General features: G+C 67.9%; 3 protein-coding genes across 11 annotated transcripts in view; all 3 read left to right on the top strand.

The window, feature by feature from the left end:
• Positions 1–756: 756 nt before the first annotated feature.
• On the top strand, positions 757–3,921 carry CRIP2 (cysteine rich protein 2). The gene is made up of 8 exons (XM_055131412.1): positions 757–883; positions 2,456–2,550; positions 2,632–2,689; positions 2,809–2,955; positions 3,033–3,101; positions 3,175–3,269; positions 3,383–3,440; positions 3,520–3,921. The coding sequence occupies exons 1-8, from the start codon at positions 841–843 to the stop codon at positions 3,585–3,587; spliced, it is 633 nt and encodes a 210-aa protein (XP_054987387.1). The 5' UTR covers positions 757–840; the 3' UTR covers positions 3,588–3,921.
• Positions 3,922–7,307: 3,386 nt separating this feature from the next.
• On the top strand, positions 7,308–9,552 carry CRIP1 (cysteine rich protein 1). Its single transcript, XM_004603613.2, has 5 exons — positions 7,308–7,533; positions 8,979–9,073; positions 9,164–9,221; positions 9,307–9,353; positions 9,438–9,552. Exons 1-4 carry the CDS (start codon positions 7,494–7,496, stop codon positions 9,345–9,347), a joined length of 234 nt encoding a protein of 77 aa, XP_004603670.1. The 5' UTR covers positions 7,308–7,493; the 3' UTR covers positions 9,348–9,353; positions 9,438–9,552.
• A 2,053-nt stretch (positions 9,553–11,605) lies between these two features.
• The window catches only part of TEDC1 (tubulin epsilon and delta complex 1), a 57,832-nt gene continuing 50,834 nt past the window's right edge, over positions 11,606–18,603 (top strand). For 6 of the 9 annotated variants that reach the window (XR_008629195.1, XM_055131203.1, XM_055131204.1 and 3 more), the window contains exons 1-7: positions 11,606–11,835; positions 11,934–12,006; positions 12,333–12,535; positions 12,733–12,888; positions 13,232–13,330; positions 14,253–14,339; positions 14,552–14,707. Coding sequence is in view for 6 of the 9 variants with exons in the window: in XM_055131203.1 (XP_054987178.1) it covers positions 11,695–11,835; positions 11,934–12,006; positions 12,333–12,535; positions 12,733–12,888; positions 13,232–13,330; positions 14,253–14,339; positions 14,552–14,707 (915 nt within the window). In the remaining 3 variants the exon portion in view is untranslated. Of the gene's footprint in view, positions 12,007–12,332; positions 12,536–12,732; positions 12,889–13,231; positions 13,331–14,252; positions 14,340–14,551; positions 14,708–14,880; positions 18,599–18,603 lie in introns of those variants that run through there. The other 3 variants (XM_004603784.2, XR_008629196.1, XM_055131208.1) reach the window with 3 other exon arrangements.

The raw sequence follows: 18,603 nt of genomic DNA, 5'->3' as shown, positions 1-18,603 counted from the left end.
GGGCTGCTGTCGCCGGATGGCAGCAGGAACTGAGGAGGCCCAGGAATGCCTGGGTTCTGGGGGGCAGCGGGCTGACACCGCCGTCTGCCCGGTTGGCTCAGGCCCTTGTTCTCGCCAGGCGCGGGGCTGAGCCGGGCGGGGGCGCGAGGGAGGAGGCGCGGTCCAGGTGGGGGCAGCGGATGTGGCAGCAGGCGGGCGCGGGCTGTGCCCAGAGCCGTGGGCCGGGGCCGCCCGCGCCCTGCCCACCGTCCCGGGCCAGCCCCCTCCCCCACCCCCTTCCAGCACTTTCTCCCGTGCTGTTTTTGGAAGCGGCTGGCGCCTCTGCTTCCAAGCCCTGCCCTCCACCTCGGCGCCTTCAGCACCACTGACAGTGGCGGGGCGGGGGCGAGGCGGGGCGGGGCGGCCGGACCCGGCCCGGAATCCGGCTCCGAGCCGCCGCGCCGCCGTTGCCATGGAAACTGAGCAACAAAGGGAAGCGGGGCTGGCGCCGGGCCGCAGGGTGGGGCGGGGGTCGGGGGAGCCGTCTGGGCGCGGGGCACGGCGTGCGGACGGCGCTGTCCGTCGGGGCGTCGCTCGCGGGGTCCGGCCCGGCCCGAGGGTGGGGGGCGGCCCGGCGTCTCCTAGGCGACGGGCGCGCGGCGCGCTGGGCGGGGCGCGGGCGGGGGGCCGGCAGGTGCGCCCCCGCCCGCCGTGCGCCCCCGGCCCGCCCCGCCCGGCCGCGGAGCCAATGGGCGCGCGGGCAGCGGGCAGCGGGCGGGGCGCGGCGGGCGCGGCCGGGCGCGCGGCGGGCGCGGGCGGCGGGCGCGGGCAGACGGGCGCGGGCAAGCGGGCGCGGCGACCATGGCCTCCAAGTGCCCCAAGTGCGACAAGACCGTGTACTTCGGTGAGTGGGGTCCCCGGCCGACCCCGGCCGCCCCCGGCCGCCCCCGGCCCGCGCGCTCCGAGCCCCGCGGGCTGCGCGGCCACGCCCGAGGGGGCCGCCCGCGGAGCCGGCGGGGCGGGGGGCGGCGGGCCGCGCGCCCCGGCTTTCCCGCCGAGCACACGTGGTCGCGCCGCCGCGGCCTCGAGCGCGACCCCCGCCCCTGGCGACCCCGGCCCCGCCTGGACGCCAGCCGCGCGGGGGCGACCTCGGCCGCGGCCTCCCGCGTGTCCCGACGCGCCCGTCCCAGAACTTTCCCACGGCCCGGCCGCGGGGCGCGTGACAGCGCGGGAGCGGGAGCGACCAGAGAAGTCCGAGTGACCAAGCTCCCACCCCCTCCTTTGAGGTCAGCCGGCCTGGGGCAGAGAGCTGGTGTCCACAAGGAGTCGCTGGCCCTCCCTGCCAGGGCAAAATCCCGCCCCCCAGCGCCCGCACGGACAGTGCTGTTGGAGGGGGCACTTCCCTGGGCACCCCCGGAGGGTGGTCAGGGCCTGGGACGGCGCGCCAGGCCATGGCAAGGAAGCAGCCTCCCGCTGCGGGCCTCCCGGCCAGCCTGGTTTGCAGTTCCAGAGAGGGGAGGGCTGGATCTGGCGCGGGGCTCCCTGTCCTTATCCCAGGGGGCGCATGGGGGGGCGCCTGTTGACCTGCTCACGAGGCCTGGGACCTCCTCCGTCTTGGCCTGGCTGGAGGCGGGGAACAAAGGGGACTCACACCCTGGCCGGCTGCAGGCCAGGGCCCCAGGCCAGGGTCTGTCCCCTGCACCGGGCTGCCCTGAGGCCCAGCAGCCATCTCCCCAAGTGTGCGGAGTGGAACCTGGCCAGGGTGCAGTGCAGGGACCTCGGGACACCGTGCCTCTGGGTCCTCAGAAGGGCTGCAGCTGTTTCCTGCCAAGCCAGCAGACACAATCGATGCGGTGTTCCCAGCCGGGCCCGATGAGTGGACATCGACCTGCCCACTGGGTCTCAGGGTCATTCCCTGCCCCCAGAGGCTGCATGCAGGAGCTGGCCAGTGCCACGTGGTTTGGGTTGCCCTGAGCTGCAGCTGCCACAGCTGCCCCTGGCCAGCAGGGGACAATGCCAGGCCGATGTGGGCCTGGAGCCCGCATGGGCCCCGCCAGCTTCCGCCTGCATAGCCCAAGGCCCGTGGCCTGGGTGTGCGTGGGGAGGTCAGTGGCCCCCCGGGAGGAAGCCTGTGCCGCCTCTTGGGGTTTGGCTCCAGGACCCTAGTAGACCTGCAGCCCTTGGGGCTGGGGTGGGGGATCAGCCTCGAGATACCCCCAGCGCTCCTCAGGCCCGGTCCTTCCGGTCCTCCCTTCGGAATTCCGGTCTGCTCCACCCTTTTCCTGCCCAGCTCCCTGGGGAGTCCCGCTTCCCTCCGCCGGGAAGTCCCCCCCACTTCCGGTCACTGGACATGGCCCACAGCCCCAGACAGGTGGGGCCAGCACGCTGCCAGCAGCTGGTGTCCGGCCGCAGGGAGCGCCCAGAGCTGGGGGGGGGGCCTGAGGCGGGCCGCTCCCCCAACCACGTGCCCCCGCAGCCGAGAAGGTGAGCTCCCTGGGCAAAGACTGGCACAAGTTCTGCCTCAAGTGTGAGCGCTGCAACAAGACTCTGACGCCTGGGGGCCATGCTGAGGTGAGCCCCTCCCCGGGTCGGGGGTGGCCGGCGAGCCCCTCCGCCTGCCCCGGCCCTCACCACGCACCCCTGCCTGCCTAGCACGACGGGAAGCCCTTCTGCCACAAGCCCTGCTACGCCACGCTGTTTGGGCCCAAAGGTGAGCCCGGCCAGCAGGGACTTGCTCAGGTTCTGGGGACCCTGCCCAGCTCCTCAGAGGGAGGTCACCAGGGTCACCAGCTGTCTGGGTCACCAGCCACCTGCCTTCGTGTCCCCCAGGTGTCAACATCGGGGGTGCCGGCTCCTACATCTACGAGAAGCCCGCGGCTGAGAGCACTCAGGTCACGGGTCCCATTGAGGTGCCCGTGGCTCGAGCCCCTGCCGAGGAGCGGAAGGCCAGCGGCCCCCCAAAGGGGCCCAGCAAAGGTGCGCTGAGCTGGTGGGCGGGGGGTGGGTGGGTGTGCCTCTGAGTGGGGCTGAGCCTCCGGCCTCTCCCTCTGCAGCCTCCAGCGTGACCACCTTCACTGGGGAGCCCAACATGTGCCCGCGCTGCAACAAGAGGGTCTACTTTGGTGAGTGACAATCCCCTCCCCACCCCTGCCTGCCGCCCTCAGTCCCCCATCTGCCTCACCCCTTCCTCCCCAGCCGAGAAGGTGACTTCGCTGGGCAAGGACTGGCACCGGCCGTGCCTGCGCTGTGAGCGCTGTGGGAAGACACTGACGCCGGGCGGCCACGCCGAGGTAGGGGCGCGGCGGGCGGGCGGGGCTGCAGGGCGGGTGCCAGGGCCGGGGCTGCCCCCTGGTGGCCAGTGGAGGCTCGCTCTGGACCCAACTGAGTCCCTGCTCGCCTGCAGCACGACGGCCAGCCCTACTGCCACAAGCCCTGCTATGGAATTCTCTTCGGACCCAAGGGTGAGTGCAGCGAGCGGGTGGGGGGCAGTGCCCGCGCCCCCCCCGCCGCTCCCCCCTTCTACCCTTTCTCTCCACACAGGCGTGAACACTGGGGCCGTGGGCAGCTACATCTACGACAAGGACCCTGAAGGCAAAGTGCAGCCCTAGGTGGGGGCGAGCCCGCTTGTCCTGCCACCCTGCCCTGCCCGCAAATGCCGCTCCTGCATCTGCGGTAGCTGCAAGATGTACCCTCTGCTCCCGTTACCCTCCCAGCTCCCGTCCCGGGTTGTCCCTGTGTGGTGCCCGGCTGGTCCCCGAGGGACCCTGTCCCCTGCCCCCCTGCCCCGTGCTTGCCGCCAGTGTTATTTATACCGTCCTCGCCCCTGGTGGCCACGCCAGGCCGCTCCCAGCGCCCCGCTGGAGGGCCCCTGCCGGCCGCCCCGGCCCACACTGCCTCCAGCGGCCACTGCCCAGCTGCTGTCAATAAAGGTTGCGGATCACAGGCCCCGAGTCTGTCTGCTTGTGGGGACGCGCCCCGGGCTCCATGCACCGCACCCGCCTCCCGCGGCCACGTGTGTGGGAGGGGCGGGGGCGCAGGGGCCGCGGCGGCCGCCAGGGGGCGCTGCGCCCCCGCTGCCCGCGCACACCCCGCCCCGCCCGCGTGGGCAGCGGCGTCGGGCTCGCCGCGGGGGGAGCTGCCGGGTCCGGGGCGCGCGGGCGCCTCTCCCGCGACTGGGGGGCCCAGGGGACCGCGCGAAGCCCCCAGGGCGAGGTGGGCGGCTCCAGCGCGCTTGGCCGCGGGGGTCGGAGGGCCGGCGACCGGCCCACTTCCTGCGGGCGGGGCTGACGCAGCGCTTGTTTGTTGCCGGGGCGTTGTCATGGAGACGGGGAGGCGCCGCCCGCGCCGGTCCAGCCGCGCCGCGGGGGCGGCAGGGGGGCAGCAGGGGGAGCGCGAGTGCCCCCGGCCTGCCCCCTGGACATCCACCCGTTACAGCCACTGAACAAAGCGCCCGAAACGCTCGCCCCCCCCCCCCCAGGTTCCTCCGCAGACCCCGGGGACCACGTCCGGGCCCCCACGTGGCACTGGCGCTGTGAACCGCCGGGCGGGCTCACGGACTTCCCCGCAGGGCCCCTGCACCCACGCGTCCTGGCCAGGCCCCACCAGCACCCCACACTCTGCCCTGGACCAGCCCCTGCTGGAGATTCCCTGGGGCCACGCCGACGGCAGCCTCCTGAGCCCCCCAGGACTCGTGGGCTGGGCCGGGTGGGAGGGGGGGCCAGGTGCACGGGCCGCGGGGGACTGCGCTCTGGGCAGGCCAGGCGGCTGGACCGGCCGCGCTGGAATTCGAGGCGGTTCCTCCCAGCCTTTGGCTCCGGTCCCCGAGATTCCTGGAACCAGGCTCAACGCCCAGGGGATACGGCAGCCCCCTCCGGCCGCGCGGGGCCGCACAGCCGAGCGCAGGTCCGGCGCAGAGGTGCCCCGCGCGGGTCCCCGCCCCTTGACCCCGCGACCCCTGCTGCTCCAGCGCTGCTGCCAGGCCCGGCCGGGCACGGGGGTCCCGCGAGACGGCGCTGCTGAAAATAGATGCTGGGAATGTCTGAGCCGGTGACCCCAGGGGCCTGTGACCAATCGGGGAGGGTCGGCCTTGGGGACTGGGGCGGGAGGCCGGAGGTGGGGCGCTGACCACACTGGGGAACTGCTGCCGCGCCCGGTTCTGGGGGTGGAGTGGCCAAGTGCCTCCGTCTGGGAGGGTACATGGCCCGGAGCAGAACATTCCCCATGGAGGCGAGCGGCCCTAGGGATGGATTCCTCAGCGGTCACTGGACTGGCCCTTACTGGGGGGACCTGGGGGGAGTCCAGCCCTGCCGTATCTCCTGGCTTTCACTGTGTTTTTCTCTTTCTCCCCGCTCCCCTGACTTATGTAGCACGGCGGGGGGGGGGGGGGCGCTCTGTTCCCTGCAGCCCCGCGAGCTTGGCTGCAGGCACTGCCGAGGAAGGTGATGGAGGTGGCCTTCCTCCCCATAGCTGCTTTGCAGCCTCGGGGCAGGACATTCTGAGCACTGCGTGGCCTGGGGCATGCCATGCGCTTGGTCGCGCGGTGTCTCTGTCCAGGCCGCTCTGTACCTGGCCCCCGCAGTGGGCAGCAGGGGCCAGACAGGGGGTGGCGGGTTGGTGGACTGTGCAGCCCAGCTCCCCGGCAGGCTGCCCCGAGCTCGTATGAGGATGTGTGTAGGGTGGGGGTGGGATCTGGAACACGGGCTGTGGCTCAGCTGAGGGTGCGCCTCTGGCCCTTGGTTCTCCGTGGCCCCTCCCCCACCATGGCCATGGCAACGGGCATAACAGCGGGCAGAGAAGAGTCATCGCCCTGGTGTTCAACGAGGGCCACCCCTGCGGGCGGGGTTGAATAGGGCGATGGGGCAGGCTGGGATGATGGGGTGGTGGAAGAGGAGCCAGGCTCCGGCTGTCTACCCCCATCCACCCCCGCAAGTGTCCCGGGTGGGCTGGACAGGAACCTGGGGGCTGTGCACGCCTGGCACGGCCGGCTCACTCACGAGGCATGCCCTAGGCACCCACAGCAGTGGCTTGCCTGGGTGCAGGCCCAGCACCTGACACCCTTGTGGCCAGCGACTGGGCTAGGCGAGGCCTTTGCTCTGCTGCCGTATCCACCTCTGGGCCCATGTGCTTCTGCTCCAGCCCCTTCCCCGCATCCCTGCCCCGGTCCTGCCGCAGGCTTCTGGGACAGAGAGCACATCTGTCTGAATTTTGTGCTTTATTTTTGTTTGGGGCCACACCTGGCGGTGCAGACTCGTGACTTTGTGTTCAGGGATCACTCCTGGGGGTCTGGGGGACTACATGGGGTGCCAGATGGTCACTCTGGCACCTAGAGGGCATGTGTGTGGACCCTCCACTTGGGGCAGGACTGGGAAGAGCGGGATGCAGGTGGGGGCGCCCTGGGACAGGAGGGGGGTCTCTGCCCCTCCCCTGCCCTCTGAGGCCCTAGCGAGGACCAGGCCTAGCTAGGCTGGAGGTGCCACTTCACTGCATGAGATGGTGAGTCAGGGGAGATAAGGGGCGCAGAGAGAGAACGCGGGGGACAGGGAGGCGCGTGCCTTGCAAGCAGCTGACCTCGCTTGGATCCTGCACACCCCATAGGGTCCCTGAGCCCTGCCCGAAGTGATCCTGAGCTCAGAGCCAGGAGTAAGCCCTGTGCGAGGCAAAAAGCCAGAGAAAAAGGAAAACCAGATGAGGACATGGGGCTGGAGTGGGGGGGGGGGGCCTGCAGAGGGGACCAGAGGCTGAAGCCTGGGTGTGGCCCGGTGCCAGCTGCTGATGAGAGACTGAGGTGCACAAAGAACAGGTGCTTCCTCAGGTCCAAGGGAACCACACCCACTCTGAGTAAGGGCTGTGGGCAGTGGCTCCCGGGATGGGCAGGGGTGAGGGACAGACACCACCCACCCAGATAAGGACCGTGCCCAGGCGCTGGGGGGCGCCACCTCCCGCCCTAGCAGCACCCCCACCCCTGCATCCCAGCTAAGGGAGCGAGGGGTCCCGTGACTTGCAAATTCCCCCAGGGGTGTTCCTGCAGGGTGCACGGATAAGAGTCCGCAGGGAGAGGGCGGGCGAAATGCGGGGACGACAGCGTGCTGATTTGCCCTTATATTTGGGGTTACAACCGGGCACGGGATCAAGCCGGGGCTCTTGCGGCCCTCGGAGCATCCAGCTCGCGCCTGTTTCCTTCTGAGGCCCAGGCCTGCCCAGGCGTCCCCCAACAGCCGGGCTCCAGAGCCCCCCGCAGGAGCCCCCCTTCCGGAAAGCCCCCTCGACCCGTCCCCGCCCGCTCCCCCCCGGGCTCCGGCCCGTCCCAGGGGCGGGTGGGGCCCGTGACTTTTCTTGGCGCCCTGCTCTGGAGCCCCGGTCCCCCGGGTCCAAGTCCGGAGCCAGGGCGGGGCGACAGGCGTGGCCTTCGGGGGGCGGGGTCGCGGGGTCCCTGAAAGGCGCGGGTCCAGCGAGACCCACCCAGTCCTGCGCCGACCTGCCGCTGCGTGCCTTCTCCCGCTCGGACCCGCGCCGCCATGCCCAAGTGCCCCAAGTGCGACAAGGAGGTGTACTTCGGTGAGCGGCCCCTGCCACCCGCCCACGACACCGCGCGCCCCGACGCGGAAGCGCGCTCGAGGGGACGCCCGGCCGCGAGGGCTGCGCGCCCGATCCGGGGTCTGGGCGGCTGGGTGGGCTCCGGGCTCCTGGGCGGGGACCCTCCAGGGCAGGAGGAAGCGGCGCCCGGCCGCCCTTCACGGCGAAAAGCGGACACGACGCGGAAACCGACGCCCGCGGCACCGGCCCGGGCGCGCTCGGCCCCGCCTGCGTCCGCTCCGTCCCGCCCGGGCCCGCTCGGTTCCGCTCAGTTCCGCTTGGCCCGGCCCGACGCCGCTCGGTCCCACTCTGCACCGCCCGGTCGGGCTGGTCCCGCTCGGCTCCCCTGTACCCCGCCGGTCCCGCTCGGCCCCCCTGTACCCCACCCGGTCCCGCTCGGCCCCCCTGTACCCCGCCCGGTCCCCTGTACCCCGCCCGGTCCCGCTCGACCCCCCTGTGCCCCGCCCGGTCCCGCTCGGCCCCCCTGTGCCCCGTCCGGTCCCGCTCGGACCCCCTGTACCCCGCCCGGTCCCGCTCGGCCCCCCTGTACCCCGCCCGGTCCCGCTCGGCCCCCCTGTACCCCTCCCCGTCCCGCCCGGTCTCCTGTACCCCACCCGGTCCCGCTCTGCCTCACTCTGTCCCGCTCCGTCCCCGCTGTACCCCCTTCCGCCCCCGCAGTGCCCCGCCCGGACCCTCTGAACCCCGCCCGGTCCCGCTGAACCCCGCCGGACCCTCTGAGCCCCGCCCGGTCCCGCTGAGCCCCGCCCGCACCCTCTGAGCCCCGCCGGTCCCGCTGTACCCCATCCGGACCCTCTGAGCCCCGCCGGACCCTCTGAGCCCCGCCCGGACCCTCTGATCCCCGCCGGTCCTGCTGTATCCCATCCGGACCCTCTGAACCCTGCCCGGTCCCGCTGTACCCCGCCCGGTCCCGCTGTGCCCCGCCCGGTCCCACTGAGCCCCGCCCGCACCCTCTGAGCCCCGCCCGCACCCTCTGAGCCCCGCCGGTCCTGCTGTACCCCATCCGGACCCTCTGAACCCCGCCCGGTCCCGCTGTGCCCCGCCCTGCCCGCTCTTTCCCGCGCTGCCCGGCTCAGTCCTGCTCAATCCAACTGGGTCCCTTTCGGTCCCGCTCGGTCCCGCTCCCGCCATCCTCCCGGCCTTGCTCAGCCCTCAGTACCCCGCTGCCCCCTCGCCCCGCCCCGCCCCCTCCCCAGAGCTAGGGCAGGAAGTGGGACGCCCCCGCCAGCCGCGAACCCCACCCACCACCCCTTTGCAGGAACCACGGGAACAGGGGCGGGCGGGAACCCCGAGGCCAGCGCCCCCACCCTGATTTGGCGGGCTTGGGACAGAGCTGCGGCCACCCACCAAACAGGACCCAGCCCCTGGTGTCTGCCCACTGTGTCACTCACCCCCGTCTCTGCCCCCAGCCGAGCGGGTCACCTCCTTGGGGAAGGACTGGCACAGGCCCTGCTTGAAGTGTGAGAAATGCGGGAAGACCCTGACCTCAGGGGGTCATGCGGAGGTAGGTGGGGGCTGGAGGTAGGTGGGGGCGGGCGGTGGCGGGCGGCTGCGGGCGGGGGCAGGACGCTCCCTCACCCGCCTTCTCCCGCAGCACGAAGGCAAGCCCTACTGCAACCACCCCTGCTATGCCGCTCTGTTCGGGCCCAAAGGTATGTCGGCCTCTGCCCCCACCTGCGGCCCCCACCCGCTTCCAAGGCCCCCCAAGCCCCAACTGCCCCTGGTTTTTTCCTGCAGGCTTTGGGCGTGGCGGCGCTGAGAGTCACACCTTCAAATGATCCCAGGTACCCCAGCTCTGTCCCATTGCCCTCCTTGGGGTCGGGCTGCCTGGGCCTGCAGGCTGAGACTCGGCTCTGACTCCGTCACAGGTTGAAGACATCCTGTCCCTGGCTGCCCGCAAACACCAGGCCGTTCTTCCAGGCATCTGAGGCCCCACGTGGACCCACCTGCCCTCAATAAACCCCAACATTGGGAAAGCCAGAATGCGTGTCTTTGTGTGCGCATGTGGATGCACTGACACATGTTTGTGGCGTGCTCACGTACACGTGTATATACATCTGCAAATACACCTGTGCACATATGAGGGTATGCATGTAAATGCATGTCTGCATGTGTGTGCAGGGGCACACCTGTTTGTGCTCATGTGTGTGCAGCTTGCCTCCTGTGGGGCACAGGTGCTGCCCCGGGGGCCCTCGTGTGCAGACCCCTGGGCAGAGCCGGGCTCCTTTCGCCCCCAAGCACGCTCTACCAGCCCAATGAGCGTGTTGGGGGCGGGGCCGAAGGTGCCGTGCTCGGCTTCAGTGGTTCCCTTTCGGAGCCCTTGCCTGGCCCTCCCCACTTCCTGCCTGAAGGGGAATTTGGACAGCCCAAGAGCAGTGCCGAGCCCCACACCCCACGCCCATGACTGCAGCATGGGCTGGGCCTGGGCTGGTGGAAGGAGCCCGAGGGCTCGGGACAGCCTTGTTGGGGGAGGTCTGGCCTGGTCCCAGGCTGCAAAGGTCTGATGGGTGGTCTTGGCGCTCGGGAACCTGTTGTGTGGGCTCGGTAGTTCTGGATGGAACAGGAGGGGCCAGGGGGCAGGAGCGGATTCAGGGGTTGAATGGGTGGGGTGGCTGCAGTGAGGCTCAGTGGCTTGTGACCCCACAGCAGAGTGGCCAGTGGGGCACCAAGGACTGGGACAGCTGCCCCCATCACTCAGGGGGCTCCAGCTTCTGTGGTTTCCCCACCAGCTCATGGCTCTGGCCTCATAAGCCTCCTGCCCCCCACGGCTCCCACCACCCTGTGTCTGCCCCCACCCCGTGGACCCTGCCTGCCCCTGGTCTCCCAGGTGGTCCCACCAACCCCGCTGCCCCTTGACCTCTCTGTGACTCCCTGTGGCTCCCCTCCAGCCACTCACAGCTCCTGGTGGTCCTGCCCCCAGTCTCTGTACCCCCCAATCCTGGCCTCCCCAGGACCCGGCTCTTCACCTCACTCTCCAGCTCTGTCTTGGCTCCTGGGCTCGCCCCCAGGATCCTGTAGGGTGAGTGCTATGGAGCGGGCACCTGTGCCAGGTACCAGCCTCAACGGAGCAAAGGTCTGGGGCGGAACCCCAGGCTCAGAAACCAAAGGGCAGGGGAGAGAGAGTACAGCGGGATAGGGTTACTGTTTTTGGCATATCAGATACACCACGGGTAGCTTGCCAGGCTCTGCCCTGCGAGCTAGGCTCTCCCAGAGGGGCGGAGGAATCCAGGTTGGCCAGAACGCCCTACCGCTGTGCTATCGCTCCACTGGGGAGTAAATTCCTGAGAGCTAGGAATAACCTGAGTATTTTCAGGTGGGTGACCCGCCCCCCCCAAAAAAAACCCCAAAGCAGGAACCAAAGACCAGTGGTGAGTGGGGCAGGACTGCCAGGAAGCTGCTCTAAAGGCGGACCTGAGGGGGCTCAAGGGTGAGGGATGTGCCTCAGTGTCCCACGCTGGGAGGGGCGGGGCCGGGGAAGTCACCGAGCTCCATGTGGAAAAGAGTCAGCTGGTGTCTGGGCTGAAGGGCTGGTGGAGGGGGCGTATATGGGAGCCTGAGCGGCAAAGGACGGCGCCGCTGGGAGTGGGGGCGGGGGGCTTCCGCATGCACGCCCTAGCGTGGGGTGCGCGCCCAGGGAATCTCCTGGGTTCCCTCCCCCGCCCCCGCCCCCAGGATTGCGGCCCCTTAGGGTGCAGGTGCGCTGAGCTCTTCAAGCAGGCCCGAGCTGCTTTTCTAAGGGGCCGGTTGGGGTGCAGCAAGGGGAGGGAGCGACAGAAGCCAAAGGCGCGAGGACTTGGACAGAGCCTGTCCGGGACGCACGGCGGGGTTTCCGGGGCAGTGATCTGGGCGTGGAGCCGCCAGCCAGGTGCTGCGGCCCGTGCTGCCCGGGGCGGAGGGCGGGGCCCGAGGCGGCGGGGCGGGGCCGCCATCTTCCGATTGGTCCGCGCCTCCCGGAAGAGCCCGCACGGGACGCATGTCATTCATTGGACAGGGCCGGAGGCGCGTTCTGGCGCGCGCAGGCATTGGGCGAGAGCCCACGGGAGGCGGGATCAGCGCTACGATTGGGCGCGGGCGCGGGCTAGCGGCGGCGGGCAGTCCGACTGGGCCAGGGCCAGGGCCGGCTCCATGGGGCGGCCGCGGGGCCGCGAGGGCCGAGCGGACGGGGCCGGGTCCCTGCCCGAAACTATCGCCACGCTGAGCCGGGTACTGCCCGCCGGGCCCAGTCCCGAAACCTTTCGCCGAGCCAAGTTCGACCGTCCGGAGGCGGTGAGACCCGCGCCGCAGGGGCCTTGGGGCTCGGCGGGGGCCCCTGGCGGACGCGAGGAGGACCCCTCGGCTGACCGTCCGTAGTTTGGTTTCTTCAGGCCCCCGCGCTCTGGCGGCTGCTCGCGGATGTGCTCTCGCCGAGCCCGGCGCCCGGCGCCTCGCTACCTCTAGGTAAGCCCCGCCCCGCCGGCGCAACCGGGCCCCGCGATTGGCTTGGCCCGGAGACCCCGCCCACCGTCATCCCCATCAATAGGCCACGCCCCGGGAGTGTTGCTGGCTCCGCCTATTCTTGTAAAGTGTCACCCGAGTTTGCCCGCGCTGGGCAGGTCAGCCGCGCTGGGCAGGTCAGCCGTCCCCCTTGGTAGTCCCCTGCTTCATCTTGGTTTCGTCCCGGTCTCCTTCCAAATCGGCCCTCACCCTGGGCCTGGCGGGGCGGGTGGGGCGGGCGGCGGCGCCGCCCCGCGGGGTCCCGCTGAGCTGCCCGTCCCCGTGTGCAGAGGCCCAGGTCCGCCTGGCGAAGGCCGCCCTGCGCTCTCAGGGCTACCCGCGGCGGGCGCTGGCGCTGCTCCCCGAGGATGGCTCGCAGGGCAGCCGGGAGCTGCTGCTGGCCCTGGCCTGGCTCCTGGCGCACGGACCCCTGCTGGAGCAGCTGCTGGAGCGCTCCCGCCTGCGTCTGGGCGATGAGCTGTGTGTGTGCCAGGTGGGTGAGCGAGCTGGGGCGGCCCTGGCGGGACTCTGGTGCCACCTGCTGGTCTCCGGTTGGGTGGCAAGGCCTGGGGCTGCCCGGGGTCTCCCCTGTCCCAGCACCCTGGGCACTGGCGCCCCTCCCTTTCTCCTCTCCGCTGGTCTCTCCTGGAGGCGTGTGGGGACCTCTGGTGACCCTTACTCCCCCTCCAGTGTGAGGACCCGGCCAGCCCGGGCCTGCCCACCCCCTGTGTGGACGCAGATGGCCGTGTGGACATCCGCCAGCTGCAGTGGCTGATGGGAAAGCTGCGGTTCCGCTGGCGCAGCCTCTTCTCCATGCAGCAGGAGCAGTGCGCCCTGCTGGCCAAGGTAGTGGGGGCCTCCCGCGCCCCGCTGGGCCATGTGTGCGGTTTGGTGCCGAGTTCCAGGCAGTCCTGCGGAAGTGGGGTGTCATTGTCCAGAAGTGTCTCTGGCTGAGGCTGTCACTGAGCGTTGAGCTGGGCCTGGCCTGCCCCCCTGGAGAGACCTCCCTCCCCACAGACCCAGGCTATCATGTCCCCACCTGTCAACTCATTGGTGCTGGGCCAGAGGCTGCTTTTCCCCCATGTGGGCTGGAAGGGGGCGGGGGTCCCCCTGGGTTCCCCTCCGCAGGGCTCTTGGTGGTCCCTCGGCTGGCAGCGCTGCCAGGTGTTACCTCTGCGGCTTGTTTTAGATCCACAGCTATACGCGGGGCTGCCATGGGGACCGGATACTCGGCCACCTGTCTGTGGTGGAGACGGAGCTGCTCAGGAACCCGCGGCACGGCCAGCAGGTAAGGGCCACAGGCTATGGGCTCTGCCTCGTCACCCCCGGCTCTCGGGCTTCAGGGACCCTGGGAGCCACCCCATACCACTGACCTTCCAGGGTCTGCCTGGGACTGGCCTCTCCAGGGTGGACGGGGACTGCTTGCCCAGCAGGGATGCACTACCAGGAGGCCAGGCCGAGCTGGGGGTCCTCACACACACCCGGAGATCCAGCTCAGAGTCCAGGGTCCCTCAGGGGCACCTGCTCCCCTGCCGGGTTTGGATGGGGCCCACGGCCAGGGCCCACCAGAGCCTGCGTGGTATTGCACATTGCCAGGCATCCCCATGTGCCCCTGCCCTGCTCACTTTCGAGGGTGACTTAGCTGATGCAAGCAGGGGCTGCCAAGGGACCCCCCAGAGACGGGTGGCAGCCCGGGGTGAGCAGACGAGGGAGTGTTCCGCATGCTGCATGTGCCTGAGACCAGTGGCATTCCCCGTGGCGGGCACCCTGCGCCTGTTGGTGGGGCCCCTAACTGGACTGTGGGGAGGGTGGGCTGCACCCTCTGTTGCACTGCCCTCCCAGGCTTCTCCGAAGCTCCCAGGCCCCACCTGCCCTGTGGACAGGCCTCCCCAGTCTTGGGTGCCAGGCTGAGCCACCCCAGGCAGGCCCCATGCTGGTTGGCTGTGGAGCCAGTTGCGGGGGTGTCCTGGCTCCCCGGACCGTGCCCCCCTCCCGTGGCACCCCAGCACTGTCCCTCCAGAGCTCTGTTTGGCCAGCAGTCCGCAGGACAGCTGCTCTGCTGCCTCGGGGTCCTGAGTTATGGGCAGGCTCTGAGCTGAGGTGCCTGGGGACGAGTGGGGATCTAGGTGCAGGGGTGAGCCTGTGAGCTAGTCCGGGGGGCGGGCCGGGGCCCACGGCTGCTCACAGCGCAAGGCTTACCTTGGTTGCAGCTGCTTCGGAGCCTGGAGCAGGAGAACGTGCGTCTGGAGGCCGCTGTGGCATGGAGGCGCCACCAACTGGTCTTCTGGCAGTGGGCGGTGAGCACCGGGGCTCCAGGGGCTCCCTGCCAGTCCTCGGGCCAGGACACCGGTGGTGGGCACAGGCCCTGCTGCAACCCACCTTCCCTTCCCACATGCGACACAGCCGGTCTGTGCCTCCAGGCTGCCGGGCTTGACCGAGCCCTCCCAGCCCTGGTACAACCCTGGCCTGGCAGCCTGTGGTGCAGCCCGGGTGGGGCTTCTCTCTGCAGGACACTGTGCTGAGGACTTGCCCCCCGGACTCCCCGCGGCCCAGGATCCCTACGCAGGGGACTGGTGAGCTGGAGCTGTTGTCGCAGGAGCTGCGGGCCCTGCACGAAGAGCTTCAGGATGTGGCCGAGTCACGGCGGGCAGCCTGGGAGGCTCGGGTGAGGGACCCCTGCAGGGGTTAGGCTGGTCAGGGTGGGCGGAATGTGGGGGAGCCCCTCTCGGCAGCAGACTTTCCATGCCCAGTGCAGCCCCTGAGGTTGGGTGGGGGTGGTTGGTCCCCGCTCTGGGTCCTCTGGGGGGCGAGGGCCTGAGGCCAGTGTGTGCCATGCAGGCTGGAGCCCTGGGCCCTGAGTGGACAGTTTGGCACCGCGTCTCGCAAGAGGCCGTGCGACAGGAGCTGGCAGTGCTGCGGCAGGCCTGGGAGCAGGATGGGGCCCCCATCCCACCCTGCGGGCCCTACCGGCTTGTGAAGCGAGAGGCGGCAGGATCCGAGGGCCGAGGCCTGAGAGCGGCCCAGGTGATGGAGGCACTGAGGAGCCGGGAGGCCTGCCTGGAGGCAGTGCTGCACCAGCTGCAGGGACAGTGTCGGCAGGAGCTGGCCCGGCTGGCAGGAGCCCAGCCCGGCCTCCTCTGGATCCTGCCACCCAGACGCTGAGGCTGAGGCACGTGCTGTCCAGCTCAGGGAGGGCGCAGGGCCCGGGCTCTGTCCATGTGCATGCTGTAGGTGGTGGCAGCTCCTGGTGGCTCCCACCAGGCCAGGCTGCCCTCCCTGGGCCCGTCACAGGCATGTCCTGGGCCTGGCCGCCCGCACCCCGCTCCCCTGCTGTCCCAGTGCCATGTCCTGTGCGTGTGTAATGTGCGTGTGTGCATGTGTGTGCCGCGCATTTGTGGGGTGGCATGTCGCCGGACGGGCACCTGGAGGGGGCTCTGTGCCTTTCCTGGGGCGGGGGGCGGGGGGCCGAGGGGGAGGCCAGCGTGGACAGGGTGGCCTTTGTTCCCCAGGCTGCTCTGTGCGCTGCTCTCGGCTCGGCCCTACAAAGAGCCGCCTGTGTGGGGATCGGGGGATGTGCCCCGGCCCTCGGGGTATAAGCTTGGGGCTGCGCCTGCGCAGGGTTCCAGAGAGCCCTAGGGAGAGGACTGGAGAGAGCCCAGGACGCGCTCGTCTTGCAGTGGCCCTCCTGGCCCAGGTGTGCAGGGCACGCTGGAGTCCACCGGCCTTGCTGCTGGCCTTCCCAGGAGGCCGCTGGGTCAGCACCAGTGATGGGTGGGACGGGCCCCGCGGGAGGCAGGAGTGGATGGCCCCCATTCAGGGGCTGCTGCAGGGACGCCCATTCCTCTCAGCCCCCAGCCACAGGCCACCGGGGCCCTCCTGGCACGGGCCTGGCATCGCTGCTGGGAGCAGTGAGGGTGTGCGGGCGCTGTCCCTCCTTGTTGCCTTCTGGACCCTCCATGCTGGGACCTTTGCTCAGGGTTCAGTGCTTCGGCCGTTACCTCGGCGGCACCTCTGGTGTTCATTGTCTGCCATGTGAAAAGGAACCCCACCCAGCACTGGTTTGTTCGTGCCATACAGCTTAGTGTTGGACAGGCTAGGGGGAACAAGGACCCCCCACCCCCGTTTTGGGGGCCGACACACCCAGCATTGTTGAGGGCTTCTCCTGATCCTGCCTTAGTGCTCCTGACGTGGTGCTCCTGGTAGAACTGGGACCTGCTCCAGGAGAGCCTTCGCTCGGCCCTTTGGCATCTCCCCGTCTCTGAGCATCCCCTCATTCTTTCTGAGCTGAGCGGGTTGGGACATGTTCCCAGTTTTTGAGTTCCGGGGTCATGCCTAGTGGTGCTTGGGCATCAATGGAACTGGGGTTGCCCAAGTGCGAGACACGCGCTGCCCCCGTGTTCTCGCTCCACTCCCTTTCCCCCGAGCCGACTGTCCTGCATATCCTTCCCTCTGGCTGGCTGTCCCACCCACCACATCTCCACATCTGTCCATCACAGGGGCCCAACTTCCCTTCCTGCCCGTTCTCAGTTCCTGCCTCTGCTCTGGTCTGTGCCTTGTCTCAGATCCACCCGAGTGGTGCTGCCCAGGTCCATCCACTGGAGGAGACTCAGGCCCGCAGGGTGGGAAGACCTGACCACTGCACTTTCCTTTGGGCCTCGGCCAGCAGGTGGCCTTACCCATGACAATGGGCAGCTCTGTGTCTCCAGTAAAGCCAAGGCCTGGAGACAGCGAGAACTGCTTTCGAGATGTGACTGACTTTTTGGGTTTTGTTTTGTTTGGGAGCTGCAGGGCTGGGACCGGACATCCTGCATGCAGACCTGTGCGTAGCCCTTCGAGCCCCTCCCTGCCCAGCATTTTGGAAATGTTCCCTCTTTTCTTTGGAGCTTGTGTGCTGTCAAAGGCGTTGCCTTGGTCTTTCAAAGACTTCCTCCTCTGCTTTTTTTGTTTTATTTTGTTTTGTTTGGGGGCCATACCCAGCAATGCTCAGGGGGTTATTCCTGGCCCTGAATGCAGGAATTACTCCTGTTGGTGCTTGTGGGACCATATGTGATGCCAGGGATGGAACCCAGGCCAGCACCCTACCCACTGTACTATCTCTCTTGCCCGAGTATTGCCACAGACTGGGTGTCACACTGACGACCTTGGTGCCTTTTCTGTGTTGAAGCATATTTGCATTCCTGTGATTAATGCAACCTGATCATGTAGCGTGAGCGTGTAACACCCACACCCACCAGGATCACACCTGGCGGTGCTCAGGGATGTGCTGGGCTTCAGAGGCAGCGCCTGCAGGCACAGTACCCATCTAGCTCCTGGCCCCTGAAGTTCTTATTTTGGATGAGGCACAGTTAATAGATACATCTTTCATGGGTTGTGCTTTTGGTGTCAACCCAAAACGTCATATCTAAAAGCATTTTGTTAATGAAGGTTTTCAGTCATGTTTTCTTGTAAAAGATTTAGAGCCTTAGGGGGCTGGAGAGAGTACAGCAGGTGAGGGGCAGGCCTTGCACGTGGCTGACCCAGGTTTTATCCTTGGCATCCCATAAGGTCTCCCAAGTGCTCATCAGTATTCCTGAGTGCAGAGCCAGGAGTAATCCCTAAGTGTCACGGGGTGTGGTCCAAAACCAAAAAAAATTAGAGTTTTATGTTTATTTTAGAGCTGTGACTCATTTTGAGTTTTTGTGTATGGTGTAAGATTTAGCATGGAGATTTGCCTATGTAAGTCCACTTTGGGACAAATACCGACGTGTCTCTCTGTTATTTTTACACCTTATTAAAGAGGTCACACTCTGCCAACAGCAGTGGAAGTCAACATTCTCAGCCCAGTGAAGGGGATTTGCTTACATGGCTCAAGGACATCACTCACTTAAGTCAAGGGAGGGACCTGAGAGAGGGGGGATGGGTCAAACCCTCTGGGGAGTCATATTACACACTAATTTGCATGTGAGGTCTAATTGGTTATCCTATAGAAACTGCATGAATATTGCTAGATGGTTTTTTTTGTGGGTTTTTTTTTTTTTTTTGGGGGTTTTGGGGTCACACCCGGCAATGCACAGGGGTTTCTCCTGGCTCTTCACTCAGGAATTACTCCTGGCAGGAATTACTCCTGGCAGTGCTCAGGGGACCATATGGAATGCTGGGATTAGAACCTGGGTCGGCCGCGTGCAAGGCAAACGTCCTACCTGCTATGCTATTGCTCCAGCCCCTCGAGATGGGTTTTTAACATAGCCATATAAGGGTATGTGTGGTCTGATTGGTTGTCTTTCAGGCCTCGTTTGCATAAGGTTGGATTACATCCTCTTGCATGGCCATATTAGGGTATGTGTGCTTTGATTGGTCATTCCACAACTTGGCACTCATTTGCATACACAACTCGATTGGGTGTTCTAATCAGATGACCTTAGGGTGTGACCAATTACATAGCTAAAACAACTAAGGGGCGGGATACACAAAATATATAAAAACCAGGTCAGTATGGAAAGGCCCTTATTCCTCCACCGCCTCCACTACCTGCTTTTTACTACTACCTTATTTTGTTCTGTTTTTGTTCTTGTGCTGCCCTCA

Source organism: Sorex araneus, chromosome 3, assembly GCF_027595985.1.
Source record: "Sorex araneus isolate mSorAra2 chromosome 3, mSorAra2.pri, whole genome shotgun sequence".
NCBI classification, from domain to species: Eukaryota; Metazoa; Chordata; class Mammalia; order Eulipotyphla; family Soricidae; genus Sorex; species Sorex araneus.
Note: the sequence above shows the minus strand (reverse complement) of the source record. Positions and strands in the feature narration are given on the sequence as shown.

What these genes read in the sequence shown, in the direction of transcription:
- CRIP2 (XM_055131412.1), top strand. Translation starts at nt 841, where the DNA reads ATGGCCTCCAAGTGCCCCAAGTGCGACAAGACCGTGTACTTCG. An exon ending in CGCCTGGGGGCCATGCTGAG is followed by an intron (nt 2,551 to 2,631) that starts GTGAGCCCCTCC and finishes CTGCCTGCCTAG; the next exon opens with CACGACGGGAAGCCCTTCTG. An exon ending in AATTCTCTTCGGACCCAAGG is followed by an intron (nt 3,441 to 3,519) that starts GTGAGTGCAGCG and finishes CTCTCCACACAG; the next exon opens with GCGTGAACACTGGGGCCGTG.
- CRIP1 (XM_004603613.2), top strand. Translation starts at nt 7,494, where the DNA reads ATGCCCAAGTGCCCCAAGTGCGACAAGGAGGTGTACTTCG. An exon ending in CCTCAGGGGGTCATGCGGAG is followed by an intron (nt 9,074 to 9,163) that starts GTAGGTGGGGGC and finishes CTTCTCCCGCAG; the next exon opens with CACGAAGGCAAGCCCTACTG. An exon ending in CGCTCTGTTCGGGCCCAAAG is followed by an intron (nt 9,222 to 9,306) that starts GTATGTCGGCCT and finishes TTTTTCCTGCAG; the next exon opens with GCTTTGGGCGTGGCGGCGCT.